The 23,885-nt window shown below is 31.7% G+C and overlaps 1 protein-coding gene across 1 annotated transcript in view; it reads right to left on the reverse strand.

Moving 5' to 3' along the window:
- Positions 1-2,058: 2,058 nt before the first annotated feature.
- Positions 2,059-23,885, reverse strand: part of lhfpl3 (LHFPL tetraspan subfamily member 3) — an 81,688-nt gene continuing 59,861 nt past the window's right edge. The window contains exons 3-5 of the mRNA XM_084711007.1: positions 5,115-5,345; positions 3,137-3,194; positions 2,059-2,414 (exon numbers count right to left, since the gene is read on the reverse strand). Of these exons, the coding sequence (XP_084567133.1) occupies positions 3,172-3,194; positions 5,115-5,345 (254 nt within the window). The 3' untranslated portion in view covers positions 2,059-2,414; positions 3,137-3,171. The remainder of the gene's footprint in view (positions 2,415-3,136; positions 3,195-5,114; positions 5,346-23,885) is intronic.

Consider the following 23,885-nt stretch of genomic DNA (forward strand, 5'->3'; position numbering starts at 1 on the left):
TGCGACGCCGCTCTGCCCTTCACTCTAACGAGGACAAGCATCAAACACACCATTTGGCAGCAGCCTCAGCACCTCTGTGTCGCTGTGAAAAGCTCTTCAATTATGTTCCAGAAGAGTAAATATTGGTACGCAAATTTTTTAATATCTCAGCTTCAATTAAAAGCTTAAATCATTTGTGAAAATCTTCCAGCAAACACTGTTCTGTCTTTTTAATCTACAACCCTAATTCTGAAACAGTTCTGTAAAACATGAATAACAACAGAGCAGAACTTTCTGACCTATATTCAATTCAAGCGCACAAATCCATTAATATATTTGGCTTGTATGTCATTTTTTATTGTCTCACACTTTGATTCCACATTAGAAGTTTTTCATCTGAACAGACCCGTACAGAAAAGGATTCAACATTTTCACCACTGTCTCGTCACAAGCTGGGAGGAAAAAAAAAAAAAACACCTGCACCTTCAGGATCAGGAATGTGACTTGATGATGGGGCGGGAGAGTACGATGAGTCCTTTTGGTTGTGCTGGAGCAACAGTCTGTGTTTTAGCTTTTTTAGACAAACACTCAGGACTCCTTTAGTCCAACACGGTGACATTTAAAGTGGCAGGGATCATATCAAAGGAGGCACGTTCACCAGAATAATGTTGCTGTGTGACACTTGAAACTATCCTACTTTATTTAAAAAAAGGTGTTCAAGGAATAGTTTGACATTTTGGGAAGTACACAATGTGCTTTCTGGCTAAGAGTTATAGCTAGCTAGCTGTGCAGAGTCCATTGTTCTCTTGTTTATCTTACTTTGTTAGCCAGTTAGCTTAGCCAGCACTAATGGAAATAATAGTAAACAACTGCAAACCTGCACCTCTGAAACTTACTAATGAATATGTTACATCATGTTTATTTAATCTGTTCAAAAACCAAAGTGTACAAACAACAATTTGATGTTTTACATAAGGTTAACCTTATGTTAGCTACTGCATGTGCCGGACAAAAGTTATTTCTTTGTCCCGTTAAAATTTGCGTCTTCTTTTTAACTGACTAACGTCACTGTATCTTTGCCTGGGAAAATGTAAACAAAGGCAAAGAATAATGATATAGAAATAGCAGATCGTATCACAGATGGTCTTTTTTTTTCTTTTTTATGTAGGTCATATAAAGGTATCAGTGTTAAATTGAACCTGTTTCATAACAAGTTAAAAACTCCTTGAAGTTAAGCCAATATTAACCAGTAGCTGGTCAGATATTAATTGAGTCTTCCTGTAGCGCTAATTCTCAACCAAAAGGCAATCAAGCATCCCTTAATTCACAAACTTTTTGCCTTAAAAAATTTTTTTTGTTCATCATAGTAACAAGAATGTCAGCTAGAAACACTCCTCATGTGTTTAACTAGCTAACGTTAGCTCTTTTAGCTAGGAGACAGTGAAGAATGACAGGAAACTAAAAGACACAACAAAGAGTCGACTTATTCAGTCTTAATTAGTATCCAGTTTAGCTTTTCTTAAGCCCTTTTAGTACTCCACAATACTGTCAGATTACAAGATACTGTATGGCACACACTAATAATGGTCCAATAGCTTGACATTTCAAAGTGTACATTTCAAAGTCAAGACAAAGTACAGGGACATATTCAACATTTAGCTATACACAGATTATAGACTTCATACAATTGATGTTTCTCTTATTTAGTCATATTTTTTTTGCAAAGTTGTCACCAGCAAAACCTCTAATTACTACCTTTGATTCTATCACATCAAACATTTAATTATAACAAAACACCGTTCTTTCTGTTTGTTTATCCGTCCTATAATTTTCTTCAGTCCTCACACCTCTCTCCTTTAAAATGAACGGTCAAACAGTGTCAAAGCCGAAGTCCTTTGCACGGAGTTTGTTGTCTTGATAAGAAAGAAGATCTGACAGCTTTGACCTCAAGTCTGTTAAGTCCTTATTTGTGTCAGTCAAAGTCTGGATAATTTGTTCTGATTTAATTCGATTTGAGTGGCCGTCGCTCAGTGGTGTTTGTCCAAACAGAGTCCTGGAGCTGAATTACCACATGAAGAGTCTTTTTGATGTTTTATTTTTCAGCCTTCCTCACATCCACAGGGGGAGAACAGTTCAGGGTAACATGATGCAGTGACATACCGACACAGGTAAAATGTACTTTTGAGAATCCATCCTGCAAAAAAAAAAAGCAGTCTGAGATGAACGAGAAGGCTATTATACAGAGGGAGCTTTCAGAGAGGACAATTAAGAGGCGTCCTGGTCTTCACTGCGGTTGTGTGGCCTCTTCCAGACCTCCACCTCTTCTTCTTTTTCTTCTTCTTCTTCTTCTATCTGTTGCTCTGCATCCCAGCCACAGGTTGGACCACAAGAGGGAGGCCGGATCCTGATGTAACATCATGTCTAGGCAGCAGGACCTGCAGGTGAGAAGAAAAATAAAGTAGAATCTGGGAAATGACCAAAATCAGTTGTAATGAGAGACTTTATGATTATTATTATTAGTTAATTTTAATATTTTATGGAGTCGTTTGTGTAAAACAGGTAAAAATCTAAATTAAGAATGATGATGAATATCATTATTGTGATTACTTCTCTGTTTTGTATTGATTATAACAGATTGCTTAGATAGCATGCGGTTGTATATGTACTCTAAAAAAAGGAAAAGAAAAGAAAGCTCTGAACATGTTTGGGTTTTGGACTGACAAGAGGACATTCAAAGACACTGAGACTTTAAGAAGAACATTTTTGTCTCTTTTCAGTCTCTTAGAAATGAAGGTGGGCTGATGTTCTACCCATAAGAAATGCAGAAACATGCCGTTAACCCAGCTGATTATCTTCTTCTTCTAATCTTTTAGCTCTGTTTCGCACCGGCTGCTTTTAGCCCAGGGTTTAGTCGATTTTCAAGGGATAACCCTGCAAACTCTGGGCTAACCCTGCACCGGAGCAGGGCCAACTAGCCCTAGGCCAAAGTCGGGGTTAACCCACTTTGGATCGTGCCAGTGTGAGTGGAGTTTCCCGCTCTGTTGACCTGGGGCTAAATGCAGTGTGAAAAGCCCCCAACAGTGTATAAATAATCAGCAGATTAATTAAAAATAATCTGTAGTTGCAGCTCCACATTTCTCTCAGATGTGATCCTTACCTGTGAGTGTGTGACTGCTTCACCAGTACCAGATGTTATATGGCGTTATTGCCGCTCTCTGTTGGGTTAGAAAAAAAAAAGGACAGAAACCAGTTCAGTACTCTGACATTTCCTGACCAGCAGGTGGCAGCATCACATCAAACTTCTTTAAAAGAACTACAGCTGTGTGAATTAAAACACCCCTCTGGATGTTTCTAACTTGGACAAGTGTCACTATCCATCCTCCTGAGTGACAAGATAAGAAAACACCCCATTTAAACTTCATCTGCCGTTTGATGAATCCCCCACTTTTCACTTTCATTCTCATATTTCACATACATCTGCCTCCTCCTCCTCCTCTTCCTCCTCGCCTCATTATCCCCCTCTCCCTCTGTCTTGTCCTTCCTCTCCGGTCTTCTCGGTTGATAATGGCTTCTTCCTCCCAGTCTTTCTGCTTACACGAGCTAACAGGCGACTGTGTCCCGGCTGATAGGGTGGCTGTGATTCATTTAGACAGGCTGGCAGCAAGCTGTGTAAACAGCCATTAGTAATTCATGACTCTGTCCAGCGTCCCCAGGCTTCAATTAACCCTCGCTATTGGTGCATTCTTCCTCTCAGTCACCCATCTTTCTCCCTCTCTGTGTCTCGCTCTCTGATTGCTTTTCATCTCCGTCCTCCTTCATCTGTATTCTCCTCTTCCTCCTGCCTCCTCCTCCTCCTCCTCCTCGCTGCTTAAATCATTCTCTTTGGGTCCGGGTGCAGTTGTCAAATCACCCAATCAAGACAGAAAAACCTCATTTGGTGAGAAAAGTGAGCAAAAAGCAGCCGGGCAGGTGGTATAGAGAATTCATCTGATGTATGCAAATGAATAACTTGAGCTAATTATGCAAAGGAAATCTTAGAGGTATGTTTCTAATTTCAAGCTGGCAGTGGGATGTGTGGTGTGTAGCAGCAGGAATCAGATGGTGAACTGTCTCATTATTGGATTGAGCTTTAATTTAAGGTGTGAGTTTAAGTTCTTCAGACAAAAAAAGACTTATAGTTCACTTTGACTTTGCTTGGACTTGAGCCTCATGATTTAAAAGACTTATAATATGCTCCCAAAGCCAAAAGTGGAATAAAACCTTGGCTGCATACAGTCAGATTAGTGGATATAGCTGGATAATTGGTAGTTAGCTTAACTGTCTAGCAGTAGTTGGTAGCTGGTTAGCTCAAATCCGTACCAGGAGTGAGTGGCTGTTAGCTTAAATATATAACTGGAGTTAGCAGCCAATTTGCTTAATATGCAGCCGAATACTTGGCAGTTATCTTAAATATGTAGCTGGACAGCTGGTGGTTAGTCAAATCTTTACCTTGAGTTAGGAGCGGTTAGCTTAAATATGTAGCTGTAGCCAGCTGGCAGTGGGATGTGTGTTCAGATCAGGAATCAGATGGTGTCTCATTATTGTATTGAGCTCTAATGGAAAGGCCAATTAAGCACCAAAATTTAGAAGAAATGTGGATATGAGTCACAACTTTAATGTCCTCAGACAAAAAAAAGAGACTTGTAGCTCACTTTGACTTTGCATGGACTTGAGCCTCATGATTTAAAAGAATTATAATACGCTCCTCGAGCCAAAAGTGGAATAAAATCTTGGCTGGTGTGGCTGCATATTCACACACAGAGCAGACAGTCAGGGCATCATTAAAATAGATTTTTTAAATAAATTTAGTGCCACTTGCTTTGTTTTGTTTTGAAAATAGCCTGGATCTAATTTCAGGTGTAATTGCACTACACCTTTTATGATTTTTTTTATTGCATACCACCACACCGTCTCAGTTAAAGTGCTCCATAACTCACAAAGAAATGAGTCTGGGAAAGTAAAAAGTGTGCAGTTACTCTTTTGGTGTTTCCCTTTTGAGACTGTGGACCATTGTTTTCCTCTCCCTCAACAGTCTAACCTGCACTGCCTGCCTGTTTCTGCCCTCTATGAGCCATGAAGGTATTATATCCTCTTACTGTCTCCCAGCAGCTCCTCAGACATCAGACTGTCCTGACGGTTTCCCAGGACGAAGGCCAGGAAGGACAGGATGAGAGCGTCCATGATGCCCATGATGGCGAGGATGTAGGCCCAGCGCACCGAGCAGGCCCCCAGCGTGTACTTGTCCGTCTGCTCGCCGCACATCCGCTTCACTTCGTCGCTGTCCCAGCCGTCTGGGTAGATCATGCAGCCCAGAATCAGACATGTACCTGGATCAGGAAAACAGAAATTTGGGTTAGTTTTTACGAGTTTAATTGGTCACCAAGGGAGGACGTAATGTCATAGTATCATATGCTGATATAATGTGTCATAGTATAGTATGACGGTATAATGTATCGTAGTAAAGTATGACATTGTATTATGTCGTAGATAGTGTGACATTACAGTGTGTCACAGTATAGTATATTATAATAAGTCATACTATTGTATGATCTTATACTGTGACATAGTATAGTATGACGTTATAATGTGTCATAATATAATATGATTTAATGTCATACTATAGCCTGTTGTTTGAATATGTCATAGTATAGTATGATGTTACAATATGTCATTGTATAGTATGATGTTACAATGTGTCATAGTATAGTATGACGTTAGAACATGTCATAGTATAGTATGACGTTACAATTTGTCATGGTATAGTATGATGTTAGAATGTGTCATAGTATAGTATGATGTTAGAATGTGTCATAGTATAGTATGACGTTACAATATGTCATTGTATAGTATGATGTTATAATGTACCATAGTATAGTATGATGTTAGAATGTGTCATGGTATAATGTTAGAAAGTGTCATAGTATAGTATGATGTTAGTATGTGTCATGGTATGATGTTAGAATGTGTCATAGTATAGTATGATGTTATAATGTGTCATAGTATAGTATGACGTTACAATATGTCATTGTATAATATGATGTTAGAATGTATCATTGTATAGTATGACGTTACAGTATAACATTGTATACTATGATGTTAGAATGTATCATAGTATAGTATGACGTTAAAATGTGTCATAGTATAGTATGACGTTAGAATGTGTCATAGTATAGTATGACGTTTCAATATGTCATTGTATAGTATGATGTTAGAATGTGTCATAGTATAGTATGACGTTACAGTATAACATTGTATGACATTATAACGTCATACTACACTATGACACATTATAACGTCATACTATACTATGACACATTCTAACATCATACTATACAATGACATATTCTAACATCATACTATACAATGACACATTATAACGTCATACTATACTATGACACATTCTAACGTCATACTATACTATGACACATTATAACGTCATACTATACTGTGACACATTCTAACGTCATACTATACAATGACACATTCTAACGTCATACTATACTATGACACATTCTAACATAATACTATACGACATGTTATAATTTTATACTATGACATAGTCTAACATCATACTGTACAATGACATATTGTAACGTTATACTATACTATGACACATTCTAACATCATACTATACAATGACACATTATAACGTCATCATATACTATGACACATTCTAACGTCATACTATACTATGACACATTCTAACGTCATACTATACTATGACACATTATAACGTCATACTATACTGTGACACATTTTAACATCATACTATACTATGACACATTCTAACATCATACTATACTATGACACATTCTAACATCATACTATACAATGACATATTGTAAGGTTATACTATACTATGACACATTCTAACATCATACTATACAATGACACATTATAACGTCATATTATACTATGACACATTCTAACGTCATACTATACTATGACACATTATAACGTCATACTATACTATGACACATTCTAACGTCATACTATACTATGACACCTTCTAACATCATACTATACCATGACACATTATAACGTCATACTATACTATGACACATTCTAACGTCATACTATACCATGACACATTCTAACGTCATACTATACTATGACACATTCTAACGTCATACTATACCATGACACATTATAACGTCATACTATACCATGACACATTATAACGTCATACTATACTATGACACATTCTAACATCATACTATACAATGACATATTATAATTTCATACTATGACATATTCTAACATCATACTATACCATGACAAATTATAATGTCATACTATACTATGACACATTCTAACATCATACTATACTATGACACATTCTAACATCATACTATACTATGACACATTATAACGTCATACTATACTATGACACATTATAACATCATACTATACCATGACACATTATAACGTCATACTATACCATGACACATTCTAATGTCATACTATACTATGACACATTATAACGTCATACTATACTATGACACATTATAACGTCATACTATACTATGGCACATTATAACGTCATACTATACTATGACACATTTTAACGTCATACTATACTATGATACATTCTAACGTCATACTATTGACACCTTCTAACATCATACTATACCATGACATATTATAACGTCATACTATACTATGACATATTCTAACGTCATACTATACTATGACACATTCTAACATCATTCTATATAATGACATATTGTAACGTCATACTATACTATGACACATTATAACGTCATACTATACTATGACACATTCTAACGTCATACTATACTATGACACCTTCTAACATCATACTATACAATAACACATTATAACGTCATACTATACAATGACATATTATAATTTCATACTATGACATATTATAACATCATACTATACAATGACACATTATAACGTCATATTATACTATGATACATTCTAACGTCATACTACACTATGACACATTATAACGTCATACTATACTATGACACATTATAACGTCATATTATACTATGACACATTCTAACGTCATACTACACTATGACACATTATAACGTCATACTATACTATGACACATTCTAACATCATACTATACAATGACATTCTAACATCATACTATACAATGACACATTATAACGTCATACTATACTATGACACATTCTAACGTCATACTATACTATGACACATTATAACGTCATACTATACTGTGACACATTCTAACGTCATACTATACAATGACACATTCTAACGTCATACTATACTACGACACATTCTAATGTCATACTATACTATGACACATTCTAACGTCATACTATACTATGACACCTTCTAACATCATACTATACCATGACACATTCTAACGTCATACTATACTATGACACATTCTAACATCATACTATACTATGACACATTCTAACATCATTCTATATAATGACATATTGTAACGTCATACTATACTATGACACATTCTAACGTCATACTATACTATGACACATTCTAACATCATACTATACAATGACATATTCTAACATCATACTATACAATAACACATTATAACGTCATACTATACTATGACATATTCTAATGTCATACTATACTATGACACATTTTAACATCATTCTATACAATGACATATTGTAACGTTATACTATACTATGACACATTCTAACATCATACTATACAATGACACATTATAACGTCATACTATACTATGACACATTCTAACGTCATACTATACTATGACGCATTCTAACGTCATACTATACTATGACATATTATAATTTCATAGTATGACATATTCTAACATCATACTATACTATGACACATTCTAACATCATACTATACAATGACATATTATAATTTCAGACTATGACATATTATAACATCATACTATACAATGACATATTGTAACGTTATACTATACTATGACACATTCTAACATTATACTATACAATGACACATTATAACGTCATATTATACTATGACACATTCTAACATCATACTACACTATGACACATTATAACGTCATACTATACTATGACACATTCTAACGTCATACTATACTATGACACCTTCTAACATCATACTATACCATGACACATTATAACGTCATACTATACTATGACACATTCTAACATCATACTATACTATGACACATTCTAACATCATTCTATATAATGACATATTGTAACGTCATACTATACTATGACACATTCTAACGTCATACTATACTATGACACATTCTAACATCATACTATACAATGACATATTCTAACATCATACTATACAATGACACATTCTAACGTCATACTATACTGTGACACATTCTAACATAATACTATACAATGACATGTTATAATTTTATACTATGACATAGTCTACCATCATACTGTACAATGACATATTGTAACGTTATACTATACTATGACACATTCTAACATCATACTATACAATGACACTTTATAACGTCATCCTATACTATGACACATTCTAATGTCATACTATACTATGACACATTCTAACGTCATACTATACTATGACACATTATAACGTCATACTATACTGTGACACATTTTAACATCATACTATACTATGACACATTCTAACATCATACTATACTATGACACATTCTAACATCATACTATACAATGACATATTGTAAGGTTATACTATACTATGACACATTCTAACGTCATACTATACAATGACACATTATAACGTCATATTATACTATGACACATTCTAACGTCATACTATACTATGACACATTATAACGTCATACTATACTGTGACACATTTTAACATCATACTATACTATGACACATTCTAACATCATACTATACTATGACACATTCTAACATCATACTATACAATGACATATTGTAAGGTTATACTATACTATGACACATTCTAACGTCATACTATACAATGACACATTATAACGTCATATTATACTATGACACATTCTAACGTCATACTATACTATGACACATTATAACGTCATACTATACTGTGTGTCATAGTATAGTATGATGTTAGAATGTGTCATAGTATAGTATGACGTTATAATTTGTCATGGTATAGTATGATGTTAGAATGTGTCACAGTATAGTATGACGTAATAATGTGTCATAGTATACTATGATGTTACAATATGTCATTATATAGAATGATGTTATAATGTGTCATTGTATAGTATGATGTTAGAATGTGTCATAGTATAGTATGATGTTAAAATGTGTCACAGTATAGTATGACGTTATAATGTGTCATTGTATAGTATGATGTTAGAAGGTGTCATAGTATAGTATGACGTTAGAATGTGTCATAGTATAGTATGACGTTATAATGTGTCATAGTATAGTATGACGTTACAATATGTCATTATATAGAATGATGTTAGAATGTGTCATAGTATAGTATGACGTTAGAATATGTCATAGTATAGTATGACGTTATAATATGTCATTGTATAGTATGGTGTTAGAAGGTGTCAATAGTATGACGTTAGAATGTATCATAGTATAGTATGACGTTAAAATGTGTCATAGTATAGTATGACGTTATAATGTGTGATTGTATAGTATGATGTTAGAATGTGTTATAGTATAGTATAACGTTACAATATGTCATTGTATAGTATGATGTTATAATATGTCATAGTATGAAATTATAATATGTCATTGTATAGTATGATGTTATAATGTGTCATAGTATAGTATGATGTTAGAATGTGTCATAGTATAGTATGATGTTAAAATGTGTCACAGTATAGTATGACGTTATAATGTGTCATAGTATAGTATGACGTTAGAATGTGTCATAGTATAGTATGACGTTAGAATGTGTCATAGTATAGTATGACGTTATAATGTGTCATTGTATAGTATGATGTTAGAATGTGTCATAGTATAGTATAACGTTACAATATGTCATTGTATAGAATGATGTTAAAATGTGTCATAGTATAGTATGACGTTAGAATATGTCATAGTATAGTATGACGTCATAATGTGTTATTGTATAGTATGATGTTAGAAGGTGTCATAGTATAGTATGACGTTAGAATGTGTCATAGTATAGCATGACGTTAGAATGTGTCATAGTATAGTATGACGTTACAATATGTCATTATATAGAATGATGTTAGAATGTGTCATAGTATAGTATGACGTTAGAATATGTCATAGTATAGTATGACGTTATAATATGTCATTGTATAGTATGGTGTTAGAAGGTGTCAATAGTATGACGTTAGAATGTATCATAGTATAGTATGACGTTAAAATGTGTCATAGTATAGTATGACGTTATAATGTGTGATTGTATAGTATGATGTTAGAATGTGTTATAGTATAGTATAACGTTACAATATGTCATTGTATAGTATGATGTTATAATATGTCATAGTATGAAATTATAATATGTCATTGTATAGTATGATGTTATAATGTGTCATAGTATAGTATGATGTTAGAATGTCTCACAGTATAGTATGATGTTATAATGTGTCATTGTATAGTATGATGTTAGAATGTGTCATAGTATAGTATGATGTTAGAATGTGTCATAGTATAGTATGACGTTAGAATGTGTCATAGTATAGTATGACGTTACAACATGTCATTATATAGAATGATGTTAGAATGTGTCATAGTATAGTATGACGTTAGAATATGTCATTGTATAGTATGACGTTATAATGTGTCATGGTATAATATGATGTTAGAAGGTGTCATAGTATAGTATGACGTTAGAATGTGTCATAGTATAGTATGACGTTATAATGTGTCATAGTATAGTATGACGTTAGAATGTGACATAGTATAGTATGACATTATAATGTGTCATAGTATAGTATGACGTTATAATGTGTCATTGTATAGTATGATGTTAGAATGTGTCATAGTATAGTATAACGTTACAATACGTCATTGTATAGAATGATGTTAAAATGTGTCATAGTATAGTATGACGTTATAATATGTCATGGTATAGTATGACGTTATAATGTGTTATTGTATAGTATGATGTTAGAAGGTGTCATAGTATAGTATGACGTTAGAATGTGTCATAGTATAGTATGACGTTATAATGTGTCATAGTATAGTATGACGTTATAATGTGTCATAGTATAGTATGACGTTACAATATGTCATTATATAGAATGATGTTAGAATGTGTCATAGTATAGTATGACGTTATAATGTGTCATAGTATAGTATGACGTTATAATATGTCATGGTATAGTATGATGTTAGAAGGTGTCAATAGTATGACGTTAGAATGTATCATAGTATAGTATGACGTTAAAATGTGTCATAGTATAGTATGACGTTATAATGTGTCATAGTATAGTATGACGTTAGAATGTGTCATAGTATAGTATGACGTTAGAATGTGTCATAGTATAGTATGACATTAGAATGTGTCATAGTATAGTATGACGTTATAATGTGTCATGGTATAGTATGATGTTATAATGTGTCATAGTATAGTATGACGTTATAATGTGTCATAGTATAGTATGACGTTAGAATGTGTCATAGTATAGTATGACGTTATAATGTATCATTGTATAGTATGATGTTATAATGTGTCATAGTATAGTAAAACGTTACAATATGTCATTGTATAGTATGATGTTAGAATATGTCATAGTATGAAATTATAATATGTCATTGTATAGTATGATGTTAGAATGTGTCACAGTATAGTATGACGTTATAATGTGTCATATTATAGTATGATGTTACAATATGTCATTATATGGAATGATGTTAGAATGTGTCATTGTATAGTATGATGTTAGAATGTGTCATAGTATAGTATGATGTTAGAATGTGTCATAGTATAGTATGACGTTATAATGTGTCATAGTATAGTATGACGTTAGAATGTGTCATAGTATAGTATGACGTTATGATGTGTCATTGTATAGTATGATGTTAGAATGTGTCATAGTATAAAATTATAATATGTCATTGTATAGTATGATGTTAGAATGTGTCATAGTATAGTATGACGTTATAATGTGTCATTGTATAGTATGATGTTATAATGTGTCATAGTATAGTATGACATTAGAATGTGTCATAGTATAGTATGACGTTATGATGTGTCATTGTATAGTATGATGTTATAATGTGTCATAGTATAGTATAACGTTACAATATGTCATTGTATAGTATGATGTTAGAATATGTCATAGTATGAAATTATAATATGTCATTGTATAGTATGATGTTAGAATGTGTCATAGTATAGTATGATGTTAGAATGTGTCCTAGTATAGTATGACGTTAGAATGTGTCATAGTATAGTATGACGTTATAATGTGTCATAGTATAGTATGACGTTAGAATGTGTCATAGTATAGTATGACGTTATAATGTGTCATTGTATAGTATGACGTTAGAATGTGTCATAGTATAGTATAACGTTACAATATGTCATTGTATAGTATGATGTTAGAATGTGTCACAGTATAGTATGAAGTTATGATGTGTCATAGTATAGTATGATGTTATAATGTGTCATAGTATAGTATGACGTTATAATGTGTCATTATATAGTATGATGTTATAATGTGTCATAGTATAGTATGACGTTATAATATGTTATTGTATAGTATGATGTTAGAATATGTCATAGTATAAAATCATAATATGTCATTGTATAGTATGATGTCAGAATGTGTCATAGTATAGTATGATGTTACAATGTGTCATAGTATAGTATGACGTTAGAATGTGTCATAGTATAGTATGATGTTATAATGTGTCATAGTATAGTATGACGTTATAATGTGTCATAGTATAGTATGACGTTATAATGTGTCATTGTATAGTATGATGTTAGAATGTGTCATAGTATAGTATAACGTTACAATATGTCATTGTATAGTATGATGTTAGAATGTGTCACAGTATAGTATGACGTTATAATGTGTCATAGTATAGTATGACGTTATAATGTGTCATAGTATAGTATGACGTTATAATGTGTCATAGTATAGTATGACGTTATAATGTGTCATTATATAGTATGATGTTAGAATGTGTCATAGTATAGTATGACGTTATAATATGTCATTGTATAGTATGATGTTATAATGTGTCATAGTATAGTATGACGTTATAATGTGTCATAGTATAGTATGACGTTATGTGTCATTATATAGTATGATGTTAGAATGTGTCATAGTATAGTATGACGTTATAATATGTCATTGTATAGTATGATGTTATAATGTGTCATAGTATAGTATGACGTTATAATGTGTATTGGTATAATATGATGTAACCATATTATTTTATGATTGTATACTGTGACATAGTAAAGTATGACGTTATAATGTGCCATTGTATAGTATGATGTTAAAATGTGTCATAGCATAGTATGACGTTAATAATGTGTTGTGGTATAGTACGATGTAATGCAGTGTTTCCCCTAGCTTTTTTGCTGTGGGAGGGGGGGGGGGCCCTGGGCTGGAAAGAGCGTGGTCCGTTGTTGGGGTCCTGGCAGGACCCTCTAGCCCAAGGACCCTGTTACCATGATTACAGAGCATTTGGACCTGAATAAACAGTTAACACCGATTTGTGTTCACGTTTTTTTATTTTAGCAGTGGAACACTGTTTCAATTTAATTAGTCATTCATTTATTTATTTATTTATGCATATATCCATCCATCCATCCATCCATCCATCCATCCATCCATCCATCCATCCATCCATCCATCCGACACAGCATTATGGGTTAGAATGTGTCATAGTATAGTATGACGTTAGAATATGTCAATATATAGAATGATGTTAGAATGTGTCATAGTATAGTATGACGTTAGAATGTGTCATAGTATAGTATGACGTTATAATGTGTCATGGTATAGTATGATGTTAGAAGGTGTCATAGTATAGTATGACGTTAGAATGTGTCATAGTATAGTATGACGTTATAATGTGTCATAGTATAGTATGACGTTACAATATGTCATTATATAGAATGATGTTAGAAAGTGTCATAGTATAGTATGACGTTAGAATATGTCATTGTATAGTATGACGTTATAATGTGTCATGGTATAGTATGATGTTAGAAGGTGTCATAGTATAGTATGACGTTATAATGTGTCATAGTATAGTATGACGTTAGAATGTGTCATAGTATAGTATGACGTTAGAATGTGTCATAGTATAGTATGACATTATAATGTGTCATTGTATAGTATGATGTTAGAATGTGTCATAGTATAGTATAACATTACAATATGTCATTGTATAGAATGATGTTAAAATGTGTCATAGTATAGTATGACGTTATAATATGTCATAGTATAGTATGACGTTATAATGTGTTATTGTATAGTATGATGTTAGAAGGTGTCATAGTATAGTATGACGTTAGAATGTGTCATAGTATAGTATGACGTTAGAATGTGTCATAGTATAGTATGACGTTATAATGTGTCATAGTATAGTATGACGTTACAATATGTCATTATATAGAATGATGTTAGAATGTGTCATAGTATAGTATGACGTTAGAATATGTCATAGTATAGTATGACGTTATAATATGTCATGGTATAGTATGATGTTAGAAGGTGTCATAGTATAGTATGACGTTAGAATGTGTCATAGTATAGTATGACGTTATAATGTGTCATAGTATAGTATGACGTTACAATATGTCATTATATAGAATGATGTTAGAATGTGTCATAGTATAGTATGACGTTAGAATGTGTCATAGTATAGTATGACGTTATAATGTGTCATGGTATAGTATGATGTTAGAAGGTGTCATAGTATAGTATGACGTTAGAATGTGTCATAGTATAGTATGACGTTATAATGTGTCATAGTATAGTATGACGTTACAATATGTCATTATATAGAATGATGTTAGAAAGTGTCATAGTATAGTATGACGTTAGAATATGTCATTGTATAGTATGACGTTATAATGTGTCATGGTATAGTATGATGTTAGAAGGTGTCATAGTATAGTATGATGTTAGAATGTGTCATAGTATAGTATGACGTTAGAATGTGTCATAGTATAGTATGACGTTATAATGTGTCATTGTATAGTATGACGTTAGAATGTGTCATAGTATAGTATGACGTTAGAATGTGTCATAGTATAGTATGACGTTATAATGTGTCATAGTATAGTATGACGTTAGAAGGTGTCATAGTATAGTATGGCGTTAGAATGTGTCATAGTATAGTATGACGTTATAATGTGTCATAGTATAGTATGACGTTAGAATATGTCATAGTATAGTATGACGTTATAATGTGTCATGGTATAGTATGATGTTAGAAGGTGTCAATAGTATGATGTTAGAATGTGTCATAGTATAGTATGACGTTATAATGTGTCATAGTATAGTATGACGTTAGAATGTGTCATAGTATAGTATGACGTTATAATGTGTCATTGTATAGTATGATGTTAGAATGTGTCATAGTATAGTATAACGTTACAATATGTCATAGTATAGTATGATGTTATAATGTGTCATAGTATAGTATGAAGTTATAATGTGTCATAGTATAGTATGACGTTAGAATGTGTCACGGTATAGTATGATGTTATAATGTGTCACAGTATAGTATGACGTTACAATATGTCATTATATAGAATGATGTTAGAATGTGTCATAGTATAGTATGATGTTAGAATGTGTCATAGTATAGTATGACGTTAAAATGTGTCATAGTATAGTATGACGTTATAATGTGTCATAGTATAGTATGACGTTAGAATGTGTCATAGTATAGTATGACGTTAGAATGTGTCATAGTATAGTATGATGTTAGAATGTGTCATAATACAGTATGATGTTACAATATGTCATTATATAGTATGATGTTAGAATATGACATAGTATGAAATTAAAGTATGTCATTGTATAGTATGATGTTAGAACGTGTCATAGTATAGTATGATGTTATAATATGTCATGGTATAGTATGATGTTAGAAGGTGTCATAGTATAGTATGACGTTAGAATGTGTCATAGTATAGTATGACGTTATAATGTGTCATAGTATAGTATGACGTTACAATATGTCATTATATAGAATGATGTTAGAATGTGTCATAGTATAGTATGACGTTAGAATATGTCATAGTATAGTATGACGTTATAATGTGTTATTGTATAGTATGATGTTAGAAGGTGTCATAGTATAGTATGACGTTAGAATGTGTCATAGTATAGTATGACGTTAGAATGTGTCACAGTATAGTTAGATGTTATAATGTGTCATTGTATAGTATGATGTTATAATGTGTCATAGTATAGTATGATGTTAGAATGTGTCATAGTATAGTATGACGTTATAATTTGTCATGGTATAGTATGATGTTATAATGTGTCACAGTATAGTATGACGTTATAATGTCTCATAGTATAGTATGACGTTACAATATGTCATTATATAGAATGATGTTAAAATGTGTCATAGTATAGTATGACGTTATAATGTCTCATAGTATAGTATGACGTTAGAATGTGTCATAGTATAGTATGACGTTAGAATGTGTCATAGTATAGTATGACATTATAATGTGTCATAGTATAGTCTGACGTTATAATGTGTCATAGTATAGTATGACGTTAGAATGTGTCATAGTATAGTATGACGTTAAAATGTGTCATTGTATAGTATGATGTTAGAATGTGTCATAGTACAGTATAACGTTACAATATGTCATTGTATAGTATGATGTTAGAATATGACATAGTATGAAATTAAAGTATGTCATTGTGTAGTATGATGTTAGAACGTGTCATAGTATAGTATGATGTTAGAATGTTTCACAGTATAGTATGACGTTATAATGTGTCATTGTATAGTATGATGTTAGAATGGGTCATAGTATAGTATGACGTTAGAATGTGTCATAGTATAGTATGACGTTATGATGTGTCATAGTATAGTATGACGTTAGAAGGTGTCATAGTATAGTATGGCGTTAGAATGTGTCATAGTATAGTATGACGTTATAATGTGTCATAGTATAGTATGACGTTAGAATATGTCATAGTATAGTATGACGTTATAATATGTCATGGTATAGTATGATGTTAGAAGGTGTCAATAGTATGATGTTAGAATGTGTCATAGTATAGTATGACGTTATAATGTGTCATAGTATAGTATGACGTTAGAATGTGTCATAGTATAGTATGACGTTATAATGTGTCATTGTATAGTATGATGTTAGAATGTGTCATAGTATAGTATAACGTTACAATATGTCATAGTACAGTATGATGTTATAATGTGTCATAGTATAGTATGATGTTATAATGTGTCATAGTATAGTATGACGTTAGAATGTGTCACGGTATAGTATGATGTTATAATGTGTCACAGTATAGTATGACGTTATAATGTCTCATAGTATAGTATGACGTTACAATATGTCATTATATAGAATGATGTTAGAATGTGTCATAGTATAGTATGATGTTAGAATGTGTCATAGTATAGTATGACGTTAAAATGTGTCATAGTATAGTATGACGTTATAATGTGTCATGGTATAGTATGACGTTAGAATATGTCATAGTATAGTATGACGTTAGAATGTGTCATTGTATAGTATGACGTTATAATGTGTCATGGTATAGTATGATGTTAGAAGGTGTCATAGTATAGTATGATGTTAGAATGTGTCATAGTATAGTATGACGTTAGAATGTGTCATAGTATAGTATGACGTTATAATGTGTCATTGTATAGTATGACGTTAGAATGTGTCATAGTATAGTATGACGTTAGAATGTGTCATAGTATAGTATGACGTTATAACGTGTCATAGTATAGTATGACGTTAGAAGGTGTCATAGTATAGTATGGCGTTAGAATGTGTCATAGTATAGTATGACGTTATAATGTGTCATAGTATAGTATGACGTTAGAATATGTCATAGTATAGTATGACGTTATAATGTGTCATGGTATAGTATGATGTTAGAAGGTGTCAATAGTATGATGTTAGAATGTGTCATAGTATAGTATGACGTTATAATGTGTCATAGTATAGTATGACGTTAGAATGTGTCATAGTATAGTATGACGTTATAATGTGTCATTGTATAGTATGATGTTAGAATGTGTCATAGTATAGTATAACGTTACAATATGTCATAGTATAGTATGATGTTATAATATGTCACAGTAAAGTATGATGTTATAATGTGTCATAGTATAGTATGACGTTAGAATGTGTCACGGTATACTATGATGTTATAATGTGTCACAGTATAGTATGACGTTATAATGTCTCATAGTATAGTATGACGTTACAATATGTCATTATATAGAATGATGTTAGAATGTGTCATAGTATAGTATGATGTTAGAATGTGTCATAGTATAGTATGACGTTAAAATGTGTCACAGTATAGTATGACGTTATAATGTCTCATAGTATAGTATGACGTTACAATATGTCATTATATAGAATGATGTTAAAATGTGTCATAGTATAGTATGACGTTATAATGTCTCATAGTATAGTATGACGTTAGAATGTGTCATAGTATAGTATGACGTTAGAATGTGTCATAGTATAGTATGACATTATAATGTGTCATAGTATAGTCTGACGTTATAATGTGTCATAGTATAGTATGACGTTAGAATGTGTCATAGTATAGTATGACGTTAAAATGTGTCATTGTATAGTATGATGTTAGAATGTGTCATAGTACAGTATAACGTTACAATATGTCATTGTATAGTATGATGTTAGAATATGACATAGTATGTAATTAAAGTATGTCATTGTGTAGTATGATGTTAGAACGTGTCATAGTATAGTATGATGTTAGATTGTGTCACAGTATAGTATGACGTTATAATGTGTCATTGTATAGTATGATGTTAGAATGGGTCATAGTATAGTATGGCGTTAGAATGTGTCATAGTATAGTATGACGTTATAATGTGTCATAGTATAGTATGACGTTAGAATATGTCATAGTATAGTATGACGTTATAATATGTCATGGTATAGTATGATGTTAGAAGGTGTCAATAGTATGATGTTAGAATGTGTCATAGTATAGTATGACGTTATAATGTGTCATAGTATAGTATGACGTTAGAATGTGTCATAGTATAGTATGACGTTAGAATGTGTCATTGTATAGTATGATGTTAGAATGTGTCATAGTATAGTATAACGTTACAATATGTCATAGTATAGTATGATGTTATAATGTGTCATAGTATAGTATGATGTTATAATGTGTCATAGTATAGTATGACGTTAGAATGTGTCACGGTATACTATGATGTTATAATGTGTCACAGTATAGTATGACGTTATAATGTCTCATAGTATAGTATGACGTTACAATATGTCATTATATAGAATGATGTTAGAATGTGTCATAGTATAGTATGATGTTAGAATGTGTCATAGTATAGTATGACGTTAAAATGTGTCATAGTATAGTATGACGTTATAATGTGTCATAGTATAGTATGACGTTAGAATGTGTCATAGTATAGTATGACGTTAGAATGTGTCATAGTATAGTATGACGTTAGAATGTGTCATAATACAGTATAACGTTACAATATGTCATTATATAGTATGATGTTAGAATATGACATAGTATGAAATTAAAGTATGTCATTGTATAGAATGATGTTAGAACGTGTCATAGTATAGTATGATGTTATAATATATCATGGTATAGTATGATGTTAGAAGGTGTCATAGTATAGTATGACGTTAGAATGTGTCATAGTATAGTATGACGTTAGAATATGTCATAGTATAGTATGACGTTATAATATGTCATGGTATAGTATGATGTTAGAAGGTGTCAATAGTATGATGTTAGAATGTGTCATAGTATAGTATGACGTTATAATGTGTCATAGTATAGTATGACGTTAGAATATGTCATAGTATAGTATGACGTTATAATGTGTCATTGTATAGTATGATGTTAGAATGTGTCATAGTATAGTATAACGTTACAATATGTCATAGTATAGTATGATGTTATAATGTGTCATAGTATAGTATGATGTTATAATGTGTCATAGTATAGTATGACGTTAGAATGTGTCACGGTATAGTATGATGTTATAATGTGTCACAGTATAGTATGACGTTATAATGTCTCATAGTATAGTATGACGTTACAATATGTCATTATATAGAATGATGTTAGAATGTGTCATAGTATAGTATGATGTTAGAATGTGTCATAGTATAGTATGACGTTAAAATGTGTCATAGTATAGTATGACGTTATAATGTGTCATGGTATAGTATGACGTTAGAATGTGTCATAGTATAGTATGACGTTAGAATGTGTCATTGTATAGTATGACGTTATAATGTGTCATGGTATAGTATGATGTTAGAAGGTGTCATAGTATAGTATGATGTTAGAATGTGTCATAGTATAGTATGACGTTAGAATGTGTCATAGTATAGTATGACGTTAGAATGTGTCATTGTATAGTATGACGTTAGAATGTGTCATAGTATAGTATGACGTTAGAAGGTGTCATAGTATAGTATGACGTTATAACGTGTCATAGTATAGTATGACGTTAGAAGGTGTCATAGTATAGTATGGCGTTAGAATGTGTCATAGTATAGTATGACGTTATAATGTGTCATAGTATAGTATGACGTTAGAATATGTCATAGTATAGTATGACGTTATAATGTGTCATGGTATAGTATGATGTTAGAAGGTGTCAATAGTATGATGTTAGAATGTGTCATAGTATAGTATGACGTTATAATGTGTCATAGTATAGTATGACGTTAGAATGTGTCATAGTATAGTATGACGTTATAATGTGTCATTGTATAGTATGATGTTAGAATGTGTCATAGTATAGTATAACGTTACAATATGTCATAGTATAGTATGATGTTATAATGTGTCATAGTAAAGTATGATGTTATAATGTGTCATAGTATAGTATGACGTTAGAATGTGTCACGGTATACTATGATGTTATAATGTGTCACAGTATAGTATGACGTTATAATGTCTCATAGTATAGTATGACGTTACAATATGTCATTATATAGAATGATGTTAGAATGTGTCATAGTATAGTATGATGTTAGAATGTGTCATAGTATAGTATGACGTTAAAATGTGTCACAGTATAGTATGACGTTATAATGTCTCATAGTATAGTATGACGTTACAATATGTCATTATATAGAATGATGTTAAAATGTGTCATAGTATAGTATGACGTTATAATGTCTCATAGTATAGTATGACGTTAGAATGTGTCATAGTATAGTATGACGTTAGAATGTGTCATAGTATAGTATGACATTATAATGTGTCATAGTATAGTCTGACGTTATAATGTGTCATAGTATAGTATGACGTTAGAATGTGTCATAGTATAGTATGACGTTAAAATGTGTCATTGTATAGTATGATGTTAGAATGTGTCATAGTACAGTATAACGTTACAATATGTCATTGTATAGTATGATGTTAGAATATGACATAGTATGTAATTAAAGTATGTCATTGTGTAGTATGATGTTAGAACGTGTCATAGTATAGTATGATGTTAGATTGTGTCACAGTATAGTATGACGTTATAATGTGTCATTGTATAGTATGATGTTAGAATGGGTCATAGTATAGTATGGCGTTAGAATGTGTCATAGTATAGTATGACGTTATAATGTGTCATAGTATAGTATGACGTTAGAATATGTCATAGTATAGTATGACGTTATAATATGTCATGGTATAGTATGATGTTAGAAGGTGTCAATAGTATGATGTTAGAATGTGTCATAGTATAGTATGACGTTATAATGTGTCATTGTATAGTATGACGTTAGAATGTGTCATAGTATAGTATGACGTTATAATGTGTCATTGTATAGTATGATGTTAGAATGTGTCATAGTATAGTATAACGTTACAATATGTCATAGTATAGTATGATGTTATAATGTGTCATAGTATAGTATGATGTTATAATGTGTCATAGTATAGTATGACGTTAGAATGTGTCACGGTATACTATGATGTTATAATGTGTCACAGTATAGTATGACGTTATAATGTCTCATAGTATAGTATGACGTTACAATATGTCATTATATAGAATGATGTTAGAATGTGTCATAGTATAGTATGATGTTAGAATGTGTCATAGTATAGTATGACGTTAAAATGTGTCATAGTATAGTATGACGTTATAATGTGTCATAGTATAGTATGACGTTAGAATGTGTCATAGTATAGTATGACGTTAGAATGTGTCATAGTATAGTATGACGTTAGAATGTGTCATAATACAGTATAACGTTACAATATGTCATTATATAGTATGATGTTAGAATATGACATAGTATGAAATTAAAGTATGTCATTGTATAGAATGATGTTAGAACGTGTCATAGTATAGTATGATGTTATAATATGTCATGGTATAGTATGATGTTAGAAGGTGTCATAGTATAGTATGACGTTAGAATGTGTCATAGTATAGTATGACGTTATAATGTGTCATAGTATAGTATGACGTTACAATATGTCATTATATAGAATGATGTTAGAATGTGTCATAGTATAGTATGACGTTAGAACATGTCATAGTATAGTATGACGTTATAATGTGTTATTGTATAGTATGATGTTAGAAGGTGTCATAGTATAGTATGACGTTAGAATGTGTCATAGTATAGTATGACGTTAGAATGTGTCACAGTATAGTATGATGTTATAATGTGTCATTGTATAGTATGATGTTATAATGTGTCATAGTATAGTATGATGTTAGAATGTGTCATAGTATAGTATGACGTTA

This window comes from Lutjanus erythropterus, chromosome 22 (assembly GCF_056507025.1).
Source record: "Lutjanus erythropterus isolate fLutEry1 chromosome 22, fLutEry1.hap2, whole genome shotgun sequence".
NCBI classification, from domain to species: Eukaryota; Metazoa; Chordata; class Actinopteri; order Lutjaniformes; family Lutjanidae; genus Lutjanus; species Lutjanus erythropterus.